Below are 27,527 nucleotides of genomic sequence, written 5' to 3' on the forward strand. Positions count from 1 at the left end.
TCAGATAGATGATTTTAAAAGAAAGTAGTATGGGGGGAGGTGTGTTAACTTTTGTGGCTTTTGGATTAACAGTCAAATGTCAACATACACTGAATTAGCCCTTGATATAAACAGCAGGCAACCCATGAGTAGTACCTTGTGTGGATTCTGTAGAAGTATCTGAAGGCACTTACAGGCCTCCCAACATAAGCAGCATACTTTTTGGATAAAATAACATGTTAACCAGAAATCTCTCACAAATTATTCTAGAAGAGCTTAAAATCTTCTTAATAAACAGGATATACACATGTTTTAGTTTGCTCACCTTTCCATCAAAACGTTTTATTATATATTGATCCAGGCCCAAGTCTGTAAGAGAAAAAAAAATTTAGTCACTGATTATAATTCAAATAAAACATGAAATGGCAGCTCTCAGTTTTGTTTCCATTCAATTAAATGTACTATCAATAAATGGTTTAGCCACATTATTCCAAGGACAAAAGAATGAAAATTCTGTCCCACTTTGAGAGTGCAAGTGCTAAAAGACACCAATGTGTTATTAACATATGAGAAGTGAGGCTCTGAGAGGTAAAGAGGGTCAAAGTTCACGTGCAAACCTATTCAACAGTAGAGCCAAACCAGAAGCCTGGACTCTTCCCAGGGTGCTCTTTTCATTACATCACAGTAGTCATTACCTCTAAATGAGGTGGGGGATATTAGTTTGATCTCATAATTTTTGTATCAAGTTAAAAAGAAAGATGAGTTTAATAACAAAAGCAGTTTTTGTAACACACTTAGATACAAATAGACCATCATAATGTTACCTTTTAAAATTGGGTCAAATAATAAATATTTACCTTGAGAATAATAAGCACTGAATTCTAAGCACTGTAAAAGATGTAGGTAGATACATAAAGTGCCCTTAAAGGCAGGGATTTTTTTGTCTTTGCCTATTGCTTTATCCCAACACCTGGAATAGTGGATGATCAATAAATGTCTCTTAAAAAATGAATTAGATACAATCTCTGCCTTGAAGAGTCACAATTTAGAGAGACATATGTGTATAATAATTAACATTACAAGAGAATATATAATTAGCCAAATAAGAGGATGTTGTGGAAGTTTTTAGAGGGGAGAAATCAGTCCCCAGTGACATTTATTTGCATAATTACTCAGTTCTTTTCTTTCCAGTTTTACAGTATCCATTCTAGTTCAGGCCTTTATCTCACTATGCCCAGAGTACTACAATGATTGAATCATCTCTCCCAGAAGATTTTGCATTTCGGCTTCTCTATATTCTTCCCATCGAAAATGTGTTTCACTTTCTAGAAACCTAACAAAATGAACCACTGACTGTAAATGAAAGAGATAAGTCAGAAAACAGTAAATTTAAAAACAAATTTAATTTGAAACCTCATATCACAGTCATAAAGGTAGAACCTGCTTATTTAATCTTTTCATGTGCTTATTGGCCATTTGTATATCTTTTTTTTTTTTCCTTCAGAGAAAATATCTCTAGGTTATTTTAACATTTGATTACGCTGCATTCCCATCACCCAAAGTCCAATTGTCCTCCGTCACCTTCTAACTGGTTTTCTTTGTGCCCCTCCCCTCCCCAACCCCCAACCTCTCCTCCCCCCAACCCTGTAACCCCCACACTCTTGTCCATGTCTCTGAGTCTCATTTTTATGTCCTACCTATTTATGGAATCATATAGTTCTTAGTTTTTTCTGATTTACTTATTTCGCTCAGTATAATGTTATCAAGGTCCATCATGCTGTTGTAAATGATCCGATGTCATCATTTCTTATGGCTGAGTAGTATAGTATTCCATAGGATATATGTACCAAAGCTTTTTAATCCACTCATTCACTGACGGACACTTGAGCTGTTTCCAGATCTTCGCTATTGTGAACAATGCAGCCATAAACATGGGGGTGCATTTCTTCTTTTCAAACAGTGCTATGGTGTTCTTGGGGTATATTCCTAAAAGTGGTATAGCTGGGTCAAAAGGCAGTTCGATTTTTAATTTCTTGAGGAATCTCCATACTGTTTTCCACAGTGGCTGCACCAGTCTGCATTCCCACCAGCAGTGCAGGAGGGTTCCCTTTTCTCTACATCCTCACCAGCACTTATTCTGTGTTGTTTTGTTGATGAGCGCCATTCTGACTTGTGTGAGGTGATATCTCATTGTGGTTTTAATTTGCATTTCTCTACTGATTAGTGATGTTGAGCATTTTTTCATATGCCTATTGGCCATCTGTATGTCCTCTTTGGAGAAGTGGCTATTCATTTCTTTTGCCCATTTTTTGACTGAATTCTTTGTCTTCCTGGTATTGATTTTTACAAGTTCTTTATAAATTTTGGTTATTAACCCCTTATCAGACATATTGTCAAATATGTCTTTTTACTCTGTTCTTATTGTCTTTAGCTGTGCAGAAGCTTTTTAGTTTGATATAGTCCCATTTGTGTATCATGTCTTTTATTTCACTTGCCCATGAAGATAACACGGCAAATATATTGCTGCGAGAGATGTTGGAGAGCTTAATGCCTATGTTTTCTTCTAAGATACTTATGGTTTCACGGCTTACACTTAAGTCTTTTATCCATTTTGAGTTTATTTTTGTGAATGGTGTAAGTTGGTGGTCTAGTTTCATTTTTTTGCAGGTAGCTGTCCAACTTTCCCAACACCATTTATTAAAGAGGCTATCTTTATTCCATTGTATGCTCTTACCTCCTTTGTCAAATATCAGTTGTCCATAGAGCTGTGGGTTTATTTCTGGGTTCGCTGTTCTGTCCATTGATCTATATGCCTGTTCTTATGCCAGTACCAGGCTGTTTTGAGTATAATGGCCTTGTGGTATAACTTGATATCTGAAAGTGTGATACCTTCCACTTTATTCTTCCTTTTCAAGATTGTTGAGGATATTCGTGTTCTCTTTTGGTTCCATAAAAAGTTTTGGAATATGTGTTCTATATGTTTGAAGTAAGTCATTCGTATTTTAATTGGTATTGCATTTAATTTATAAATTGCTTTGGATAATATAGACATTTTAATGATGTTTATTATTCCTAACCATGAGCACGGTATATGCTTTCACTTGTTTGTATCTTTCCTAATTTCTTTTATCAATGTTTTATAATTTTCCAAGTACAAGTCTTTAATCTCCCTGGTTAAATTTATTCCTACGTACTTTATTTTTTTAGTTGCAATGGTAAAGGAAATTGCTTCCTTAATTTCTCTTTCTGACAGTTTATTGTTAGTGTATAAAAATGCCTCTGATTTCTGAGTATTAATTTTATATCTTGCCACCTTGCTGAATTCATTTATCACGTCCAGTAGTTTTTTGACTGAGACTTTAGGGTTTTCTATATACAATATCATATCATCTGCAAATAATGATAGTTTTACTTTGGGTATGTCATTTGTGGTTATGGTCTGAAGCTGGCCACTGGGTATGTTGGTTCTGGAGCCTCTTGGGAGGGGCTCTGGTGAAAGTTAAATTCAGCTCCTGCCTATATCCCACCTAGGGTCACTTGGTATAATCTATGAAGTGACCTGCAAGTGATTGCCACTTGGGCTGGGCTTGCAGGTGCCTGGGAGAGGCTAAGCTGCAAACTAAGGCCAGCTTCCACTAGTGCCAGGCTTGGGGTTACTAGCAAGAGGTACAGGGCATGCCAAGGCCAGATAATACTTATTTGGGGTTTGAGTGATTTTAGGAAATTCTAAACCACAAGCCAAGATAGGCCATTTATATGAAAAAGCCACCCAAAGTGGCTTGGATGGGCCTCTAAGTTGCAAGGGATGAGGTCTCAAAAATAACCGTTGTGGGGCCAACCATGTTAGCCAGGTTGACAGAGACTAAGATATGGCAGCTGCCTATATCTGCAGGGGAAAGGCTCAGCAAAGGAACAGTGGTTTCTGCCAGTACTTCTGTCTGGGACAAAGCTGCCCCTTCAGCCTTTGCCCTGAAGTCACACACTTCATTTCCTCCCAGTATGTCCCTGGCACCTTTCCAACTGTTGCCAACAGCATTGAAGCTCAGATAAATAGAGGCAGTCTGCGAGTAACTCTGTGTACAAGCCCTTTCAAAAAACTGCATGGTTCGATTCCCGGCCAGGGCACATAGGAGAAGCGCCCATTTGCTTCTCCACCCCTCCGCCGTGCCTTCCTCTCTGTCTCTCTCTTCCCCTCCCGCAGCCAAGGCTCCATTGGAGCAAAGATGGCCCGGGCGCTGGGGATGGCTCTGTGGCCTCTGCCCCAGGCGCTAGAGTGGCTCTGGTCGCAACATGGCAACACCCAGGAGGGTCGCAACATGGTGACGCCCAGGATGGGCAGAGCATCGCCCCCTGGTGGGCAGAGCGTCGCCCCCTGGTGGGCGTGCCAGGTGGATCCCGGTCGGGCGCATGCGGGAGTCTGTCTGACTGTCTCTCCCTGTTTCCAGCTTCAGAAAAATGCAAAAAAAAAAAATGCAAAAAAAAAAAAAATGCAAAAAACAAACAAACAAACAAAAAACTGCATGGGACTTCAGGAGTCCTTCGTTTCAGTCAGTCACAATCTCCACTGGTTTTCACAGCCAGAATTTATAGTCACCTCTTTCTGGCACTGAAACCCTGAGTGTGGCAGCCTGGTGTTGGGCTGGAACCCTTTGCTCCTCATGGGGAAACCATAACATCTTGCCTGATTTTTTACTACCACACATGGATGTGGTACCAGCCCGTTCCGTGTCTTTGTCCCTCTTACCAGTCTTGATGTGGCTCTTCTTTATATCCTTAGTTATAGGACTTTTATTCAGCTATATTTCAGGTGGTGTGCAAAAATCGTTCTGTATTTTAGCTGTAATACTGATGTGGTCGTGGGACAAGGTGAGCATAGTGTTTATCTAATTCTGCCATCTTGACCAGAACAACACCTTTAATTTCTTTGTATGGCTTTGAGTTACTGTCTAGAATCTGTTCATTTCAGCCTAAAGGACTCCATATGGCATTTCCTGTAGGGAAGGTCTATTATTAACAAACTTCTTCAGCTTTTGATTGTCTGTAAATGTCTTAATTTCTTCTGGGGCACCCACTATATATATATGTTGTTACACTTGATGGCGTCCCACAAGTAACTTGGGCTTTGTTAATTTTTTTAAAAAGATTTTATTTATTTATTTTAGACAGAAGGGAGATAAAGTGAGAGAAAGAGAGAGAGAGAGAGAGAGAGAGAGAGAGAGAGAGAGAGAGAGAGAGAAGGGAGGAGCAGGAAGCATCAACTCCCATATGTGCCTTGACCACGCAAGCCCAGGGTTTCAAACCAGGGACCTCAGGGTTCCAGGTGGACATTTTATCCACTGCACCACTACAGGCCAGGCTAGGCTTTGTTCACTTTTATTCATACTTTTGCTTTCTGTTCCTCAGATTTGACAATATCAAATGATTTAACTTCAAGTTCTCTGATTCTTTTATCTGCCTATTCTTTTATCAAATCTGATGTTGAACTCTTCTAGGGACTTTTTAATATCAGCTACTGTACTTTTAGCTGAAGAATTTCTACTTGGTTCCTTTTTATATTTTCTAGTTCTTTATGGATATTCTCTCATTTCCTAAGGTTCTTTGTTTATTGTTTCTTCTTGCTCTTTGAGCATATTTAAGATAGCTGATTTACAGTCTTTGTAAAGCAAGTAAGCAAGTGTAGTGCCTAGCTAGGCTTCCCCATGATGGATTCTGTCAATTTCTTTTTTCTAGTAATGTGTCATACATTCCTGATTATTGGTACATGATGTAATTTTTTATTGAAAATTGGATATTTTGAATATTATAATGTGGTAACACTAGAAATCAAATTCAGAGGCCCTGGCCGGTTCATTCAGTGATAGACCGTCACCCCACTGTGTGGATATTCGGGATTTGATTCCCAGTCAGGGCACACAGAAGCACCCATCTGCTTTTCCACCGCTCCCACTCTCAGTTCTCTCTCTCTTCCCTGCCCACAGCCTGGCTAGATTGGAGAAAGTTGGCCCTGGGCACTGAAAATGGCTCCATGACCTCTGCCTCAGACACTAAGAAGAGCTGGGTTACTGAGCAACAGAGCAACACCTCAGATGGGCAGAGCATCACCCCCCAGTGGGCTTGCCGTGTGGATCCTGGTAGAGGCAATGCAGGAGTCTGTCTGCCTCCCCTCCTCTCAAATAAGAAAAAAAAAAAGAAAGAAAAGAAAGAAATCAAATTCTTCCTGCTTCCCAAGGGGTTGGTGTTATAACTTGCTGAGGACTATAGTCATCACATTGTTTAGTGATCTTCCAAATTATTTTTTGCAAAGATTATATTCCTTGTCGTGTGTCATCACTGAAGTTTCTGTTCTATTATCTAAGCAGCCAGCAAGTGATCCAACTTAGATTTCCTTAAATGCTGGCAGCATAACAAATTAAAAAAATAAAACAAAAAGGACCCCTAACTCTTCTACTGTATTCAGGTTGGCTATAATTTGGAGCACTCCTTTGATGTGTAGGTAGACCTGCAACAACTCTGTCTTAACTTTCACCTCCTTGCGTGGAGCCCAAAGATCAGTAAGAGGTATAAGCCCGCTCAAGTTTTTTCCAAGCATGAGTCTGGCTCTGAGAATGCATGCTGCATTCTGGATTCTCCTGTATACACAGCAGCCCTTCAAAGCTTTTATCCACTGAAATGCCTTTCTCCTCAGTTTCCTCCTTTCTAGGTTTTTCAGTCTGTCTGCAGCTTGTCCCACCTGCCCTCTCTCAGCCTGGTAGCTATGGGTAGTGTCTATCTTAAATTTTTTCAATGTATGATACCTGGGAAGCCACTCCAGCTTGACGTGGGTGAATGAAAAAGGCCAGCTTTCATGCTCGTCCCTCAGGGAGCTGCCAAACATGTAAAAATGCACAACCTCCATGTTTTTTTAGAACAAAGTCTGTATTAACCCGCTGAACTCCCCAGGGAGTCTCACTGGGAATATACACTGCCATCCCCATGGCTGCTGCTGAACTGGGAAACAGGGTATCACAGGCAGGTAAGCAAAAGGCCACAACACTCTTACCAAAATTTAGCAGCCTCTTTCTTCATTAAGCACTACCTGATTGCTCTAAGTTTTTTATTAGATTCTAGAGATCCAAAAAAGTTAATTCTGTCCATTTTTGACAGCTCAATGGTTGCTTCAGTAGAAGGATTACTCCTTAAGAGTTCTCTACTCTGACACTTTCCCTACCATGTCTCCCATATAATTTGTAGATTGCTACATTTAACTTATTATATTAAGCTATTTATTTTCTTTCTTCACACCTCGTTTGTTCAGGCTGTTTCCTCTATATGAGATATCCTCTCTACTATTCTTTGAGCATATTTAAGATACTTGATAAAGTCTTTGTGAAATAACTGTAGTGCCTATACAGGTTTTTATCCAAACTTACATGTATTCTCTAGAAACTCTCCTAACTTTCAGATTTAGCTAAGCAGCCCTCTTTACACTGCCACAGCACCACTGTCCTTCAGCAAATCATTGCATTCCTGAAACTGCCTGTTACTGCCTCTGTCTCCCTCACTAAAGAATAACTTGATGGTAGTCACATATGTAATGCATTGCTATCGGGAACATTCTCACTGCAGACAGTGAATCTCAGCCAGTGGAGCACAATCTCCAGAATCCATTAACCTGGTTGAGGATTGCTACATTAGACTGGAAGCTCCTCTTCTGAACTCCTAAAGCCTAGCATAATGCCTGACATATAGTAGTTACACAGTGAATGTAATTATTGCATGAACTTACAAAGTTTAGGCAATATATAGAAAGAAACAAACTAGCATGTAAAAAAATAAATATCACAATCTTACTTTTTACATTAGCAACTTACGTTCTGGTTGTTTCTCATTAGGTGTTATGGATCGTACAAAATCTTGTGGCGTCATAAACACTTCAGATTCACCATGCTCACTGATTACTTTCAAGGTGGCAAAATATCGGAAGATTTTGTCTGGTGTGGAATATGCTCTAATCCTATTCTCATATTCCATTACCTGAAATTAGAAATTCCAAGTGTTACTATTAAGCAATTCTCATTTTCATATATTTTGTATCTAATTTTTTTTGGAAAAGATTACATCACTTTTTGCTCTTATTAGACTCCTCCATATTAGAAATAAACTTAAAATTTTTAGAGAGAGAGGAACAAACAGGAAGGGAGAGAGATGAGAGAAATGAGAGGCATCAACTCATAGTTGAAGCACCTTAGTTCTTCATTGATTGCTTTCTTGTATGTGCCTTGACCAGGGGGGCTCTAGCTGAGCCAGTGACCCCCTTGCTCAAGCCAGTGACCCTGCATTCAAGCTGGTAAGCCCGTGCTCAATCCAGTGACTTCAAGGTTTTGAACCTGGGTCCTCAGCACCGCAGGCCAATGCTCTATCCACTGCACCACTGCCTGGTCAGGCTAGAAAGAAACTTGAATTTCAAAAACTTTTGAACCTCTTTCTTGCAATATACTTTTTATACTCCATTGGAGGCAATGCTTGCGTAAGTTTTGTTTAGAATTTGTTTTGAAGAATTTTCTTATTTCTTAAATCTAGCAAAATTGAAAAATGTCATATGAGAACTAAAACCTTTTTAGCAACACGACATGATGCCATTTATACGGTAGTAGCCTACAGGTTCTTAAATGCCAAGTTTTAAAAAGGAATTGATTTTACTATTTTTACTTCTATGTAATTTCCTGAATCCTAAAACAAAACAGAAATGGGAATTCATGGGTTTAAACAGCTAATAGTCTTTCAAATACAAAGTACATGAAATGACAGCTTTAGAAAAGTGAATTACATGCCATGGACACTCAGCTATTAACAGGTATCAGATAGTAAGACTTCCACATTTGTATAAAATTAAGCAAACTGCCAGAGATTCGATTTGCTATATACAGCATTATTTATAAAAGGGCAGAGTTGGGAAGAACACAAGCAAATATTTAAATAGGAACAAAATCAAATAAGGCATACATTTAACTAAAAGAATGTCATGTTCATATAAAAGCCCATTTCCTTATCTGGGATCCAAGCCCCCATACTGTGCATGAAACATACAAAACACTATCTTCTGCATAGTTTTGTTTTGTTTTTTTACAAATTCAGGTGTGAGAGAAATCTCTTCACCAAAGTACTATGCATTTGGTATTTTGGTGAAAATGATTTCTGTCATACCTAAATTTTATATGCTGAGATAGTCAACAATAAGTAGTATAACTGGTTAGACAATGTGTTAGGGCAATACAATCTAAAATCCCATTAACTCAATGTTTATCAAGCAGTCCATAATATTAAGAAAGAAACTGTTGGCCCTGGCCAGCTGGCTCAGTGCTAGAGTGTCAGCCTGGAGCGTGGAAGTCCCGGGTTCGATTCCTGGCCAGGGCACAGATGAGAAGTGCCCATCTGCTTCTCCACCCCACCCCCACTCCTTTCTTTCTCTCTCTCTCTTCCCCTCCCGCAGTCCAGGCTCCACTGGAGCTAAGTTGGCCTGGGTGCTGAGGATGGATCCATGCCCTCCACCTCAGGCGCCAGAATGGCTCTGGCTGCAACGGAGCAATGCCCCAGATGGGCAGAGCATTGCCCCCCTGGTGGGCATGCTGGGTGGATCCAGTCGGGTGCATATGGGAGTTTGTCTGCCTCCTTGCTTCTAACTTCAGAAAAATACAAAAAAAAAAAAAAAAAAGAGAGAGAAGAAACTGTTAATGGTTTATTTTGTATATATTTAGCACAGCTATTAATGTAACTGTCAGTCCTGGCTAGATGGTCACTTTGAGGTCACTGACAGCAGCAGTTTTAATAATGGTCTTAGTTCCACTGCCAAATGTGCTTTCAGCAACTAAGAAAGGATTACTAATTTGTAACTAAACATGACAGGAATCTTTCTAATACTAATTTTCATTAATATCTGAATACTGATTTCAGAGATTTTATCACAAGACATGGTATATGGCAAACATACTACAGAGCTTTTCAACCCCTTTGCAACCTTGAGACTTAGCCAAAACCTTACATCAAAGGCATTATATTATACTAAAACTATGTGCTTGGTAATACTGGCTACAGAATAAATTACTTTCTTTAGGCCCTCTATGTGTTTGTTTTTCTGATAGCAACAACAAAAAAATCAGTTTGCAATGTTTAAGGTATAAGCTATAGCGACAGCTAAAGATGGCCTTGTGAACTAAAAACAGGATTCAATCATATGCAAGACAAAAGTAGAAAGATGACTTAAAAGTCAATGATTTTCAGACAGGAAATTAGATTCCTTGGTTACTGTAAGAGTCACTAAATTATGCTGCTTAATATTATTAGTTTTACTTTGCAACAATAGGTTAAGGAAAGTAATACACTTTTTACATTCCTGTATTGGTAGAGTGTCTTATAAACATATTATATAACATACATTTTACTTTTTTCCACTTAGCAATGTATCTTGGAGATCATTCAATATCAGTTGTTCCTTGGAAGTAATCATGTAAAAAGAAACACTAACAAATTATTATACAAAGAGTTCAGAATACAGCTTCCAAGTTAACAAAGACTTGGAAACTTAAGATGTGTCAAAGACTGTTGAAGGATTTCATAGTTTGGCCTGGGAAAAAAATTAAGAAGACAATTATAATAGTTACCTTTAATCATTTACTTAAAACATTCTTGAGCATGATGATGTTAAGACAGTTGTCTTCAATAAAACTGCTGGACTTTAACTGGAGCAAATACAGGCATTATATTTCTTAACTGCACCAAATAGTAGCCAAGTAGTAGTTGCAGCCAAATAAAAGATGAGGGAAAGTGTCTCTTTATAAAATAGTCCAATTAATAAATGTAGAAGATGTGATAAAACTAGAATATCACCATTTTGCATCCCCAATGAATTAACAGAGCTAGCCATTGAACACTGATAGCTGCTAATATCGTAGAAAGAAAAGCAGCTAGCCATGAGGCGCCTCCTGCTAAAAGAACACAGTACTGCCAATAGTCTTGCCACAAAGATCAAATCTATGTCCGATAAGCCTCAGAATCCAGTTGCTGATACCCAAGTGATGATACACAGAACAGGGGAACATGCTAAATTTCACTGAGAATAAACATAAATTAAATCCTGACAACAGGGAGCCTTATTGGTGAAACCACCTGGGTTCTGCTAGATTAAAAGACATCATTGAAACAAAATAGGCAAGATTAAACTATGTATATGTTTAGGGATATTCATTTGGATAATAAAACTATAAAGAATGAAAGACTATGATTACTATAAAAGCCAATTTGTTGTATTAATGTATCTGTGTATTATTTTTACAATAAAACAATTATTTTTAAAAGTTCAGACATTCTGTATTGTTGTATAGTAGAACTAGACTCATGTTAAAAGTTCCAGACAAGACTTTGGCCAAATATGGAACTTCTACTGGTAATAGTACTGTATTCCAGAATGAGACAAAGAGTTTCTAGTATAGGAAGTACTCAAGTAAAAGATGATGAAGCAAATTAAGGTCATAAAAATTTTGTGCATCAAAAGATAATGTCAACAAAGTAAAAAGACAACCCACAGAATGAAATAACTGCGAACCATGTAAAAGAAAAGAGACAAAGAGTGACTGAAAACACAGCATCATGAAAGAATAAGCGTTGAGCTAAGGATCCCATGGGCAATGGTTATACTCTAATACAGGGGTCTCAAACTCAACTCAGCATGTGGGCCGCAGAGCAAGATCACAGCCGTTCGGAGGGCCGCACTAGGTCTACAAAAGGCAACTGTTACGCAACACTTTTCTCACTGCAGTTGAAAACAAAAAAAATCAGTACAAGAACAATCGTACATGCAGTTTACTCAGTGTCACAAAACGACCAGAAACTGTAGTTTGCATCACAACTGCTAAGCCCTTAAGAAGGTTTCTGTCCACTCAGCTGAGTGTGTTTGGCAGACACCAGACCGTCGAAGTTAGGCCTGAAGTTGTGTGTAGTCGCAAGTCGCAAAGTTGCTTTCAGATGTTCGTCAGTCAGTCTCAATCACAATGCTGTTTTGTTGATCTTCATTGTAGAGAAGAATTGTTCACAAACGTATGTACTGCCAAACATCGCCAGAATTCTAGCAGCTCTGCAGACTAATATTGGAAACTTTTCTCTCGGAACGGACTTGTAGAAATCTGGAACACCAACATCAGCGTACTTCTGTTTCAGAATAGTGTCACACTGCAAGTCCAGTAGTTCCATCTGGACTTCTTCTGGAACGCTCTGCACATCAACTGCGAATGGAGTGGCAAAAAGTGCAAAATGCGGTTCCAGAGCCATGAATTCCTGAAAGCGATGTTCAAAATCATCTCGTAATCTGGTCAACATATCTGCATAGTCTTTCAGGCGTTGTAAATCGACAGCACCTAACGACTTTAGAGCAGAGAAATGAGCCATGTTGCCACCTGTCAGCTGGCTTGCCCACAAGGTGAGCTTGCATCTGAATGACTTGATGCGGTCAAACATCACAGTAATCAACTGCTTTGAGCCCTGCAGTTCTGAATTCAGTGCATTGAGGTGTTGTGTGACATCTGTCAGAAAAGCTAGATCCAATAGAAATGTTGGCTCACACAGCTCAGGAACGTCTCTGTCTTTCATTGCCATGAACAATGCTATTTCCTGCCTCAGAGCAAAAAATCTCTGCAGCACTTTGCCACGACTCAACCATCTGACTTCAGTATGATACAGCAACTCTCCGTACTCCGCCTCTAAATCGGCTAGAAATGACACAAACTGCCTGTGGTTGAGACCCCTTGCACGTATGAAGTTTACTGTCTTCACAACAACATCCATGACTTCCTTCAGTTGTATATTTTTGGCACAGAGTGCTTCCTGGTGCAAAATGCAGTGTATGGCTGCAAAAGGTCCGCTCAAACTGAGCCGATTCCATTTGTCCCATGACAAACGAAGTTTGTCCCATGGTAGTCCACATCTGTCAATACAAGCTTCCAGTTCTTGAAAAATATCCTGACCGTTCGTCGTTCCTGTCATCGGTAGCATGTCCAATAACTCTTCAAAGACGTTGAAGTTTGCGTCGACCCCTCGGATGAATACGGCACAATACGCGGTATCTGTTACACCAGTGGACTCGTCCAGTGCAATGGAATACGCTTCAAAATTCTTCGCAGCTGCAATCAGTTGCTGTTGTACATCGTCGGCTGACTCCGCGATCCTGCTGGCAACTGTGTTTGCAGACAAACTTATACCTTCGAAAAGCATCTTTTTCTCGGGACAAATAATTTCACACGCCTTTATCATACATTCTTTTACAAACTGGCCTTCAGTGAATGGTCGTGACGCCTTTGCTATCATCTCGCTAACAACAAAGCTTGCCTTCACGGAATTTTCACTTGCTGTGTTAACACGTTTAAAAAAGTTTCTTTGGTTGGCGAACGATGCTTTCAAGTGACGGACTTTTTCCTCGCGAATTGTGCCAGTCAGTGCAGCAAACTGTTGTCCATGCAGCGTGTCATAATGTCTACGCACGTTGTACTCCTTGGGCACAGAGATGCATTGCAGACAAATCAGACAGTTGATTTTGTCGCCTACTTGCGTAACAAAATATAAATTTTCCCACTTATCCTGAAACAGTCGTTTTTCATTCGCAATCTTTCGCTTTTTAGAACACGACGACGACATTATTAAACACGGGGTGAACGGGACCAAAGAAAAATAGACCAGGCCATTTACGGCAACAAACCGCACTCAGCTGCAGCAGCTGCTTTCAGGCACAGCTAGCTTTGCTTTGTCTCATTCCAGAGCAAAGCTATAAATAGGCTATCCCTATCGCCAGGCTTTGGGTGGGGCATCCACGGGAAAACACCATAGAAGTAAGTAAGACGAATAATACAGTTTATTATCTAGCTAGGATGCTAGAGAAATGAAAAATACAAGTAGGCCCCTAGGCTTACTTAATTTTATCCAAAATATTTTGAACTTTGTGGATTAGTCTGCGGGCCACACAAAATTGTTCGGCGGGCCGCGAGTTTGAGACCCCTGCTCTAATAGGAAAAACAGCTTCCTTCTACTGAGACTTTAGTAAAAGAAATAAGACTCAAACATAGACCAGAAAGGTTTTATAGTTATGAGTTATAAAATAAGTTACATCAGTAACTTTCATTTTTTTTCTGACGTATGAGATATGGTCATCTGCTGAGCAGAAAGTGAGAGTAGAAAATGCAGGTGCAAAAATAAATGTTTATTTGGCTCATTTTAGCTCTACTCTGTAAAAGTCTGACTCTAAATGAAACCGCTGAAGAAAGAAAAATTTGAACTTCCCTTGAATTCACTAAAGGCAAAAGATTTTAAAAAATATATTGATGTGGAAACAGTGGGTAGTTGACAATTAAGCTGTGATATATCACTTTTGTTTAAATTCACCTCAGTAAGAAATAAACTTAGGAAATGAGAAGACATTTAATAACTTCATTCAAGCAAACAGAAAATTCAAATTTCTCAAAAAAAATTCTTCTTGCAAATATATACCACAAACACATACAACACAGAAATAAATTATCTTCTTGCATTGATCAGCTGTATTTTAGCAAGTGAAGGCAATTCCCTGAATTTTAATGCTAACATGAAAATATCTAATAAATATACCCTTTTGACTTTTCATCATTCAAGTCTGCTGAATTCAAATGCCCAATATCATAGGCATTGTTACAGTGAAACCAAAACTCTTCTAAGGAAGAGCTGTATAACAGCAAGTTGTGTTGAAAATATAGAATGTTAAAGTCATTTGAAGTTTACAGTCCTCAAAATTAGTTCATTTTTTGAAAATATGTGTACATTTACCAAGGGATTTTATTCTGCCTTTACAAACTTGCATCATAAATCTGTATTACCACACAGACTCAACTAACATATATGAGAACACTCAACATCAGAAAGATCCAGAAAGCAAAAATCAACATTTTAGCTGAATTTAAAGAATGAAGAGGACATGGACGGTTTTCTCAGTGGATAGAGTGTTGGCCCGGTCAGGTTCGATTCCTGGTCAGGGCACACATGAGAAGCGACCATCTGCTTCTCTTCCCCTTCCTCTCCTCCTTCTCTTTCTCTTCCCCTCCCGCAGCCAGTGGCTCAGTTGATTTGAGCATTGGCTCCAGAAGGGAATAGACGGGGAGATCTCAGTCGACGAGCATATGGGAGTCTGCCTCTCTATCTCCCCTACCCTCACTTAAAAAAAAAAAAAAGAATGAAGAAAATATATGCTAATCCTGATGACCAATCTTAGGTTCTTTCCTAACTCCATTAACTCATATTCCAAGAGTATGCTTGCCTTAGAACATGATGGAAAATAGCAAAGAGGTGAATAACTTCAACATGAATGTGAACCATCTGAAATACATTATAAAAGAGACTCAATGCATTAGTCTAATTTTAGATTAACTATAGTTTTGGTTAATTTACAAAATTGTGTTCCATACTTTTCTGTCTCTGAATCCAGAACGTTTCTTCTTTTTCTCCTCTGGATAAGGCTCAAGACATCTACCTGCAGCCTTTTTTTCAGGGTCACAAACTTCCCCTTCATCTTTATTCTTGCCTTTATCACCAAGTTCACTCTTTAGGTTGTTAACTGATGGAGATTCTGCAAGGGCTCTAGATACAAAACAAACAAAAAACACAACTCTATTAATCATGAAGGTCCATCATATTAACCAAATAAATTTTCAGATACAGCTTAGCAGGAATGACAGTAATGAAATTTATAAAAAGTTCTACATGAAGAGATTCTTCAAAAAATTAAAAATAGCCTGACTGGTGGTGGCACAGTGGATAGAGTGTCGACCTGGGACACTGAGGTTCCAGGTTTGAAACCCAGAGGTTGCCAGCTTGATCACAGGATCATCAACATGATCCCAAGGTCGCTGGTTTGAGCCCAAGGTCACTGGCTCAGGTTGAGCACCCTGGTCAAGGCACGTATGAAGAACAATCAAGGAAAAACTTAAGTAATGCAACTACGAGTTGACACTTCTCATCTCTTTCCCTTCCACCATTCCCTGCTTAAAAAAATTAAAAATAGACTACCATATGATCCAGTGATCTCAATTCTGGTTATATATGCCAAAGAACTGAAAGCAAGGTAATAAGGAGGTTTGTGCACACTCATGTTAACAGTAGCATGATTAACAATAGCTAAAACATGGAAGCAATCCAAATATCCATTGACAGATTAATGAATAAAGAAAATGTGGTATATAAATAGAATAATATTCAGCCTTAAAAGTAAAGAATATGACGCCAAAAGCACAGGCAACAAAAGCATAAATAGACAAGCAGGACTATGTGAAACTAAAAAGCTTCAGCACAGCAAAGGAAACAACAAAATGAAAAGGCAACAGGTAGAATGTAAGAAAATATTTACAAACCATATTAAGGGTTAATACTAAAAATGTATAAGGAACTCTTACAACACAATAGCAAAAATTAAAAAAAACAAATAACCCATTAAAAAATGGACAAAGAAAATGAATAGACATTTCTCCAAAGAAGATACACAATTGTCCAACATATATAGGAAAAGATGTTCAACATCAATGATCATCAGGGATATACAAAGCAAGAGAGCAATGAGATATTACCTTACACCTTATAAGATAGCTTTCATAAGAAAAAAAAACCACATACCAATAATGAGTATAGGTGAAAATGTAGAGAAAAGGGATTCCTGTTATACTGTTGGTGGGAATATAAATTAATACAACTACTTTGGAAAACAGTATGGAGAATTCTCAAAAAAAAAAAAAAGAACAACAGAACTACTATATGATTTGGCAATTCTACTTCTGGGCATATACCCAGAGGAATTGAAATCATGATCACAAAGACATCTATATTTCCATGTACACTGCAGCATTATTCACAGTAGCCAAGACATGTCTATCAATATTGAACAGATAAAATAAAATGTGGTATGTATATACACTGGCGTATTGTTCAGCATTTTTAAAAAAAGAAGTTGTATTTATCAATTACATACAATTTTTTTAACATAAAAAAATATAAAGAAAAGCCTGTCCAGGCGGTGGTGCAGTGGATAGTGTGTTGGACTGGGACACGGAGGAACCAGGTTCGAAACCCCAAGGTCACTGGCTTGAATGTGGGCTCATCTGGTTTGAGCAAGGCTCACCAGCTTGAGCCAAAGGTCGCTGGCTTGAGCAAGGGGTCACTTGGTCTGCTGTTGCCCCCCGGTCAAGGCACATATGAGAAAGCAATCAATGAACAACTAAGGTGCTGCAACAAAGAATTAATGCTTCTCGTCTCTCTCCCTTCCTGTCTGTCCGTCCCTATCTGTCCTTCTCTCTGTCTCTGTCTCCAAAAAAAAAAGAATGTAAAGAAAACTCTAAAAAGTACAAAAAAGGTACAAATCCTGTTACAACATGGATCAACTTTGAGGTCATTATGCTAAGTGAAATAAACCAATAAAAAAACAAAACTGTATGATTCTACTTATGTGAGGTGGCTAATATCTATTTCATGGAGACAGAAAGTAGAATGTAGCCAGGGGTTATGGGGAGGGAGAATAAAGGAATTGTTGTTCAATGGATTTAACAGCATTTGTTTTGCAAGATGAAAAATTCTGTTGATTTGTTAGACAACAATATGAATATACTTAACACTACTGAACTCTACACTTAAAAATGGTTAGGATAATAAATCTTATGCTTATTTTTTAACCACAGTAAAAAAATGTATTGAGGGAAGAAATGTGGGACTAAAAGGATCAAAAACAAGTACTCAAATAAAAATTTGTACATAAAATTAATTTCTACATGGTTTTCCAGTTTCACTCAATTATCAAAAGCAATAAAAAACTGAAAGTTCAGTAGAAGCCCCTCTGGCTGATTACAGGTTGAAACTGACAATCTATTCTAGAAAGAATTTCCTTATCTAAGGTAATGACTCTATTACTTCAATTTAGTGACTAAATCATAACATGTAATTTAGTCCTCTGTACAGTTATTTTCCCAGAATCCAACTTACTCTTTAACTATTGGGTGGATTCAAATAACATTGTTATTTTTACAATTCAAAAATTGTCAAACATCACCAGTGTCATTGACCTATTAGATAAGGTCACTAAGAAGAGACTGGACAAGGTATTCTTTGCTTTTAAGTACCCAGAGTTCCCAAGCCAGTGCTTTACACAGAGAAAGCATACAATGTGTCTATTGCCAATTAAAGAAAACAAATGAAATCCTCATCTATGCTGACCAGAGAAGGTGTTAGAAAAAAATACACTGGGATTAAGAGATACTGCAATATGACAATATTCTTAATGTTTTCCTTTCACATGATTATTCAGGAGATTTAAAGCAATATTTTTTATTTCATTTACTTGCAAGTAATACTTTCTAAATACTAGCAAAAGCAAAGAATAATTTGAATTTGTAAGTAAGAGCAATAATTGATTTTTTGAAGGCAAAAAATAAAAAGTTTTATAAAGGCCTAAAAGTAAATGTTTTAAAAAGGAACAAGAAACTAATCTCACTGACTTACGCTTTTCTCCAGCCTGGTCCAAAAGATCTTTTTACCTTTGCTCAAATTTTCTTTAAACCATGATCAGGTGATACACTGATCATTTCAATGCTTTATTTCTCTTTGAAAAGTCTTTGTAGCTAAAAGATAATGGACTGATAAAGTGGAGACCCAAGCTATTTATTCAGAAAGAAAAGAGACAGCTTTTATTCAAGTCATTATCACTCAAGTGTAGTAAAGACTATACTAGTTGCTAAGATGAAATGAGTAAGGCTGTCTCTGTCCTCAAGAAGTATAGAGTCAATAGGGAAAACAAATAAATGAATAAAGGAGCATGTAAGAACAGAGGAAAGGGTCAGGAAAAGCCTCCTGGAAAGGGTGATTTATGAGCTGACTTCTCAAAATCCTCAAGTTCTAAAAAAGAAAATGTATAGGCATTCAGTATCATCTGATATAACAAAAACTCCCTAACCGCATTGCTTTATTAAGTTCAATTAATTAAACAGCATTTATAATTTCTTCTGCAAAATTTATTGGCTGATATCCATGATATTGTGGGCTCAATTATAGTTGACAGGTTACACACTATTACATCCATACAACTTTTACCACCTTAGGAGATGCATGCTTACAAGAATCACTTTGTTTTTCCTATTCTACTCCTAATAGCTGAAGCCACTACATAATGACATAATAATGATTAAACATTACAGAACTTGTGAAATACAATGATGTACAGAAAGAGGACTTCTTCCAACCACAACGGAATAACTGCAATAGAGTTAGTTGCCTTTCCACAGAGGGAAAAATAAAAACTGAACAAAATATTTACAACAAATATCTTCAAATACAGAATGACAGCAACTCTCTGAGAAAAGTGAGGCATAAAATTGTTATGAGTTTCTGTCTGGAGACATTTTCCAGATCACGAGCAGGATCCTCAGCAAAACACAGTAATCATGCTAACTTGAGAAGACAGATCAAAGTTTGGAGAGTCTGAGGTGACTGGAACTGGTGGGGAAGAAGACCAGGAAAAGGAAGTTAACAAAGAAAAAGTTCCACAAATCTATGTGGAGTTTCCCTGGTTAACATTTTGTAGTGCATTCTTAGAATTAAACTATCCAAATATAATTCCCAAGGAGTTAGTAAAATAATTTCTAGAAATGTTCAACTTACAACAAATTACTAAACACCCAAGGTAGGAGGGTCATATTTTAAATAAGATTTTATTTATTGGTTTTAGAGGTGAGGGAGGGACACAAGAAGTATCAACTCATAGTTGCTTCACTTTTGTTGTTCACTGATTGCTTGTTGTATGTGCCTTGACTGGGTAAGCCCAGGTTTTTGAACCAGCAACCTCAGCATTCCAGGTAAGCGCTTTATCTTCTGTGCCACCACAGGCTAGGATCATGTTTTGTTAACAGGGCTAAATTAGCCCTAGAGTAAAACATATTTTTGCTTTAAAAATAAAAAAGCTGGCCCTAGCCGGTTGGCTCAATGGTAGAACATCAGCCCAGTGTGTGGAAGTCCCTGGTTCGATTCTCGGCCAGGACACAGAGGAGAACCGCCCATGTGCTTCTCCACCCCTCCCCTTCTCCTTCCTCTCTATCTCTCTCTTCCCCTCCCACAGCCAAGGCTCCATGGGAGCAAAGTTGGCCTGGGCACTGAGGATGGCTCTATGGCCTCTGCCTCAGGCGCTAGAATGGCTCCAGTTGCGGTCGAGCATCGCCCTCTGCTGGGCATGCTGGCTGGATCCCGGTCGGGCGCAGGCGTGAGTCAGTCTGTCTGCCCCCGCCCCCCTCCTTCTCACTTTGGAAAAAAAAAAATTTTGGAAGATCAAACAGGATTTTCAATAAATTAACTGCCTGCCAACAAGAAAATCAATACTTTTAAAGGAAAACAACAAGATCCAGACACTCAACAATGTAACATTCACAATGTAAAATATCCGCAAAAAATAATTATTAGACAGATCTCAGAAAGATGGTAGAATAGAAAATCCCAGGCTTTGTCCCCCACAGAAACACTGGTTTAACATTGATATACGGATTAAACTACCTTTATGAAATTTCCTAAATCCAGTTAAGAAGCTGCAGAATACCAGGCAAGCACAATGCTAAGAACAAAAACATTGAAATGAGTAAGAGGAGCAATTTCACTTTACTTATGTCAGCCCTTTCCCCTAGTTGCCCAGCTTAGCACTGAGAGTGAACAACCCAGCTAGCAACTTCTCCCACAGGGAGGAAAGAGAAGAATGGAATGGGTATCCAATATTGTCTATTCAGAGGCTGCCTAAGGGGGACCGGTTTCTTTCTGCTCACCCCACATAGAGCACAGATGGAAATGACACAGGTTGCAGCATGGGCTCCACTGAGAACAAAAAAGAGCAGAAGGTCACCTGCTGCCACTGGTAGAGGTTGGAGTACCTGGGAAAAGGCATACCACTTGAGTGGTATGAAAGAAGTAGAATGTGTGCTTGGCATTCTAGCTCTTCAGAGAGCTGCCAGAAGGACGGGCCTCTGTTGCACCTGACTTTGAGTGATGTGAAGATGGCATATTTTGAATGCCCCATGGCTGATGAGAAGATAGACAGTAGGATGGCTTCTGCTGTAGATCAGAGAGCCTACAGTGCCATAGACAAACACCAGAGAAAGCAAGAGATGACAAATTCCTGAAAAAGAAAGTGGGAAGCCTCTCCAATGGAGAAACTGCCCACCCAGACAGACCCAGAGAAGTTGTATCTTCCTGAAGAAAGTTCTAGAAGTATCCAGAGTCTATAGTTGGGCTGATTGCTGAGGGTCTTCCCCTGTATAAAACCAGTCTGTAAAGACTGAGATATGCAGCTGTTTCTTCAAAAACACAGATTTCAACATATAATTATAAAACACACACACAAAACAAAATGCAACCCAAACAGAGGGACAAAATAAATCTCTGCAAACTCATCCTAAAAAAAACAGGAATATTAATTATCTAAAAAATGGTTTAAAATACTATCATAAAAATGCTCTACAAGCTCAAGAAAACAATGCATTAAAAACCTAATATTAAGAGAGATAAAAATATAAAAAAGCATTCAGAAATGCTGGTGCTGAAGAATACAATTACTGACCTAAAAAATTCACTCAGGCATTTCAAGAGCAGACTTGAATAAGCAGAAGAAAGAATTGATAAAATCAAAGAGATAATCTGATATTATCCAATCAGAGGAACAAATAAAAGAGAAAGTGAAGAAAGCCTAAGGGATTTATGGGACAAAGTCAAGAAGATCAACATATACATTATGGAGTTCTGGAAAAAGAAGGGAAAGAGAGCAAGGGATAGAAAGTTTATTTAAAGAAATTATGGCCCAAAACTTCCTGAATTTGGGAAAATTAATGGACCTCTAGACTGAAGAAGTCTAACAGACTCCCAATAGGAGGAACCCAAAGATATCTACATGGAAACATTATAGTCAAAAGTAAAAGACAAAAGGAGAAAATTAAAAGCGGCAGGAAAAAAGTGACTCATCATATAAAAAAGTGAAGTGACTCGTCATAGATAAAAGTGAAGTAGTGACCAAAGGAAGAGGGAGCAGGGGAAGGGGAATAAATAAGGACAAGTATATAGTGATGGACTTTGGGTGATGGGCACACAACACAATTAACAGTTCAAATGTAATAGTGATGTTTACCTGAAACCTATGTACTCTTATTGATCAATGTCATCCCATTAAACTTAATTTCTAAATAATAAAAAATATCAAGGCTAAAATGATGAATAACTCAAATTTCTAATTGAGCCAAAAAGTTGAATAAACACTTCACCAAGATATACAAATGGCTGAGCACAAGAAAGTGTTGTCACTGCAAAAAAAAAAAGAAAGAAACAAAGAAAAAAGACTCCATAAGATTATAATCGGATTTCTAAGTAGCAACCTTGCCAGACAATTAAGAAAAACCATGATATATAGAGAGTGCTCAGAGAGAAAAACTACCAACCAAGGATACTGTATCTGGTAAAAAAAACAACTATCATTAAAAATCAAGAATAAATAAAGACATTCCAGATAAACAAAAGCTGAGGGAATTCATTACCACTAAACCTGCATTATAAAAAATGCTAAACAAACAAGAACTACACTGCAATACAAAAACAAAGGAAAGTTTATAAAGCTCACTGGTAAAAGTAAATAAACAGGCAAATACAAAATACTGTGATACTGTAATGGTCATGGGTAAATCACTTTATTAAATTCTGTAACAGAAGTTAATATACCAAGTATATAAAGAACTTAAACTACAAAAATAAGTTACTGGACACATAATATAAAAAGAAAATTCTGACACATGCCACCATATGGATGAAACTTGAAGACATTTTATTAACTGAAATCAGTGTAATATAAAAGGACAAATGTATTATTTAATTTATATGACATACATAGGGTAGTAAAATTCATAGACACACAATGTATGTAGATGGTAACCAGAGGCCAGGAGAATGGAAAGTGATGGTCTAATCATTAGACCATCATTTAAAGTTGTATCATACAACTTTAAATTTGGGAAGATAAAATTGTGGAGATAGAGAGTGGTAATGATTGAACAATGTGAATGTACTTCAAATCACTGAAGTTTATATTTAAAATGATAAATTTCATATTAGATATATTTTACCACAATAAAAAAGCAGTAGCCTCTTAGTAAATTATTAGATTAAAAAAAAAAAAGGCAAATAAGACCCTGAATCGTAAGACTCAGAAATGACAGAATAAACAGAGAGGGACTTTAAAAAGATAATTATGCCTGACCAGGCGGTGGTGCAGTGAATAGAGCGTTGACTGGGATGCCCAGGACCCAGGTTTGAGACCCTGAGGTCACCAGCTTGAGCGTGGGCTCATCTGGTTTGAGCAAAAGCTCACCAGCTTGGACCCAAGGTCACTGGCTCGAGCAAGGGGTTACTTGGTCTGCTGAAGGCCCACAGTCAAGGCACATATGAGAAAGCAATCAATGAACAACTAAGGTGTCGCAATGTGCAACAAAAAACTAATGATTGATGCTTCTCATCTCTTTCCGTTCCTGTCTGTCTGTCCCTGTCTATCCCTCTCTCTGACTCTCTCTCTGTCTCTGAAAAAAAAAAAAGATAATTATAAGTGTAAGAGCATTTAAATGAAAATATGAACATAAAGAAGAGTAAATTACATTTTTTAAAATGATATAGAGATTAAAAATACAATGTCTAAAAATGTTTTTAAATCACTAGGTAGACTTAGCAGATAAGATACAGCAGAAAAAGAAAGTAATGATCTTAAAGAGACAACAATAAAAACTTCCAAAACAAACAGAGAGAGAAAAGGCTTTATAAAATATAAACATTATCTTGGTGATGTAGGATAAGATCAGATGGTCTAGCACACATGTTAATGAAGTCCCAGAAAGTGTATGTGTTGGGGGGGGCAGTGAAGACAAAAAAATTTGATGAATAATGGGGGAAAATTGTTCAAATTTCATGAACACTATAAACTCAAAATCCAAGAAAAATCAATAAACCCTAAATGGAATAAACACAATATAAATAGCACTAAAACATATCACAATCCAGTTGCTGAAAATAGGTGATAAATAAATATAAAAGCAAGCCACAGAAAAAGATATAGTTCATATATAAAAACGATAAGAATTACCACTGACTTTTTATTTTAAAAAAACTGAAGACATGATCCAGCAATTCTACTTCTGGTCAGATACTTACAAGGACTGAAAACAGGGACTTGAAAAGATATGTGTGCATAAATGTTTATGACAGCATTATTTACCAAAGCCAAAAGGTGGAAACAACTCCAAGCATCCATCGGCAAATGAATGCATACACAAAATGGTATATGCGCAACAGGAAATTATTCAGCCTTTAAAATGAAGGAAATTCTGACACATGCTACAACATGGATGAACTATGAAATTATTATGCTAAGTGAAATAAGCCAGAAACAAAAGGACAAATATTGTATTATGCCACTTACATAGATACTAGAATAGACAAATTCATAGACTAAAATATCAGGGGATGTGGGGAGACTGAACTAGAAAATTACTGTTTAGTGGGTACAGAGTTTTCAATCTGGGATGATGACAAAGGTATGGAGATGGATGGTGGTGATAGTGGCACAATAATGTGAATATACTAAAGGTCACAGAACTTAAAAGTTAAAATTGTATATTTATGCTACCTATATTTAACCACAATAAAAAGAGGGATACTTGGATACAATGAGGATACTAAATAGAAAAAAATAAAACCAAAAATAAAGCTAAAAGCAATTGAATGATATCCTTAAAGTGCTAGGGGAAAAAGTCAACAAAGAATTCTGTATCCACTGAAAATATCATTCAAAAGTAAAGGCAAAAAATTATTTTATTGTTACAGAAAAAAAAGGTAAAAGCAAAATAAAAACATTTCTAGACAAAAGCTGACAAGATCCATCCACAGCAAACAAGCTCCTAGTAAATGAAGTACTTTGGGCAACAAGAATATTAGATAGATGATATAGCAACTTTGACCCCAGATAGTCAGACCCAAACTCTGCATCCTTACTACTATTATATTTCAGTACCACTTTTAAGATTGAGAAAGTAACAAAGTAAAAATGTGACAAATGTTCCTTCTCTAACAGTATCCTAATATGGTTTGTAAGGATATTTAAGTCAATTCATGCTAGTAAACTTAGGAAGTATATCTGGTCTTTACATATACTGTACCTAACTATATATCCCAGAACACATTCATTTTTGTTTGCTAGCAAACATTCCAGACTGTATACTTTGTCATTCAAGTGTATATTTTAAAACTATCACAACACAAGCTAAATATATAGTATTTGTTTTTTGTTAAGAAAAGGGATTGGGATGAAAAATAGATTTTTATTCTTTACTTCTATATTAGACTTTTTTTAGATCAAACATATTTCTCTTTTGTAATTTAACTTTATGAATTTTAAAGTTTAAAATTTTTAAATCAACAATTATACAGTATCATTTTTAAACCACATATAAATTATTTTATTGTGGTTTATAATATTTTAGAAATTATTCACATCTACTTCCAGATCTAAAGGACACTAACATTCCTCTAGATCTGGGAGGAAGAAACCAATATAAGGACTCTCTCCCATATGGACTCTAGAAACATGGCCAGCTCCTCCCTTCTTCTCAAAGTCATAGGAAGGAGAAGTCTAAAGAGCATGAGTAAGGAAAATGACAAGTGAATTGGTCCTTTCTACTTCATATTAAAATTATTATATGGCCTACAGTCTCATTACCTTTTTTTTTTTTTTTTTTTTTTGTATTTTTCTGAAGCTGGAAACGAGGAGAGACAGTCAGACTCCTGCATGCGCCCGACCGGGATCCACCCGGCACGCCCACCAGGGGCAACGCTCTGCCCACCAGGGGGCCTCGCTCTGCCACGACCAGAGCCACTCTAGCACCTGGGGCAGAGGCCAAGGAGCCATCCCCAGCGCCCGGACCATCTTTGCTCCAATGGAGCCTTGGCTGCGGGAGGGGAATAGAGAGACAGAGAGGAAGGGGGGGGTGGAAAAGCAAATGGGCGCTTCTCCTGTGTGCCCTGGCCAGGAATCGAAACCAGGTCCCCTGCACGCCAGGCCGATGCTCTACCACGGAGCCAACCGGCCAGGGCCAGTCTCATTACCTTTAAGGTATATGTTCTCATGTACATTTCTTTCTGTTTTTAAAAGAATTTTTTATTTTTCAATTACAGTTGACATGCAATATTATATTAGTTTCAGATATACAAGCCAGTGATTAGACATTCATGTATCTTACAAAGTGATCACCACAATAAATCTAATACCCATCTGACACTATACATTGTTATTACAATAGTACTGACTATATTCCCTATGCTGTACTTCATACCCCTGTGACAATTCTTTAAGTATCAATATGTACTTTTTAATCTCTTCACCTTTTTCATCATCCCACCAAGCCCCTTCCCATCAGGTAACCGTCAAAACGTTCTCTGTATCTATGAGTCTATTTCTGTTCTGCTTGTTCATTTATTTCGTTTTTTAGATTTCATGTAAATATAAGTGACATCATCTGGCACATGTCTTCTCTGTCTGACCCTCCTTACTCAGTACAATACCCTCTAGGTCCACTCGTCCACTCATTTTGTTACAGATGGCAAGATTTCACCCTTTTTTAAATGGCTGAATCATATTCCATTGCATATGCACTACTTTTTATACATCATCTATTGATGGACATTCAGGTTGCTTCTATATTTTGGATATTGTAAATAACACAGCAATGAACAAACGAACCTATATGTCTATTCAAATTTGATGTGTTGTGTTTCTTCAAAAGTAGAATTTGTGTGTCCTCTTTCTCTTGTTATAACCTTTATTTTAAAGTCTATTTTGTCTGGTAAAAGTACTGTTACCCTAGCTTTTCTGTTTTCCATTTTCATGACATATATTTTACATTCCTTTACTTTCAGTGTGTGTGTTTGTTGCAATCTGAAGTGAGTCACTTGTAGACAGCATATGCAAGGGTCTTGTTTTCTTATCCATTCAGCTACCATATGTGTTTTGATAGAAGCATTCAATATTCATTTGCATTTAAACTAATTGTTGGTAAATATGTATTTACTGTTACTGCTTTTTTATTATTCATATTTTTTACCTTTTTTTCATCTTCTTCTTAAAGAAGACCCTTTAACATTTCTTGTAATAGTGGTTTGGTATTGATGAATTCCTTTAACTTTTCTTGTCTGAGAAGCTCTTTATCTGTCCTGTAATTCTAAATGATAGCTTTGCTGAGAAGACTAACCTTGATTGTAGGTCCTTGCTTTTCATCACTTTGAATATTTCATGCCAGTCCCTTCTGGCCTGAAATGTTTCTGTTGAGAAATCAGCTGACAGCCTTAGGGGAGCTCCCTTGTAGATAACTGCTTTTCTTTTGCTGCTTTTAAGATTCTGTCTTTAACCTTTGGCATTTTCATTATGATGTGTCTTGGTGTGGGTCTCTTTGGGTTCATTGTGTTTGGGA

General features: G+C 37.6%; 1 protein-coding gene across 4 annotated transcripts in view; it reads right to left on the reverse strand.

Annotated features, from left to right (window-relative positions):
- Window positions 1-27,527, reverse strand: part of MICU1 (mitochondrial calcium uptake 1) — a 265,614-nt gene that overhangs the window by 171,917 nt on the left and 66,170 nt on the right. For all 4 annotated transcript variants that reach the window (XM_066243013.1, XM_066243014.1, XM_066243012.1 and 1 more), the window contains 3 exons: window positions 15,432-15,603; window positions 7,830-7,992; window positions 305-348 (listed from right to left, as the gene is read on the reverse strand). In XM_066243013.1, the coding sequence (XP_066099110.1) occupies window positions 305-348; window positions 7,830-7,992; window positions 15,432-15,603 (379 nt within the window). The remainder of the gene's footprint in view (window positions 1-304; window positions 349-7,829; window positions 7,993-15,431; window positions 15,604-27,527) is intronic.

Source organism: Saccopteryx bilineata, chromosome 9 (genome assembly GCF_036850765.1).
Source record: "Saccopteryx bilineata isolate mSacBil1 chromosome 9, mSacBil1_pri_phased_curated, whole genome shotgun sequence".
In the NCBI taxonomy this organism is placed as follows: Eukaryota; Metazoa; Chordata; class Mammalia; order Chiroptera; family Emballonuridae; genus Saccopteryx; species Saccopteryx bilineata.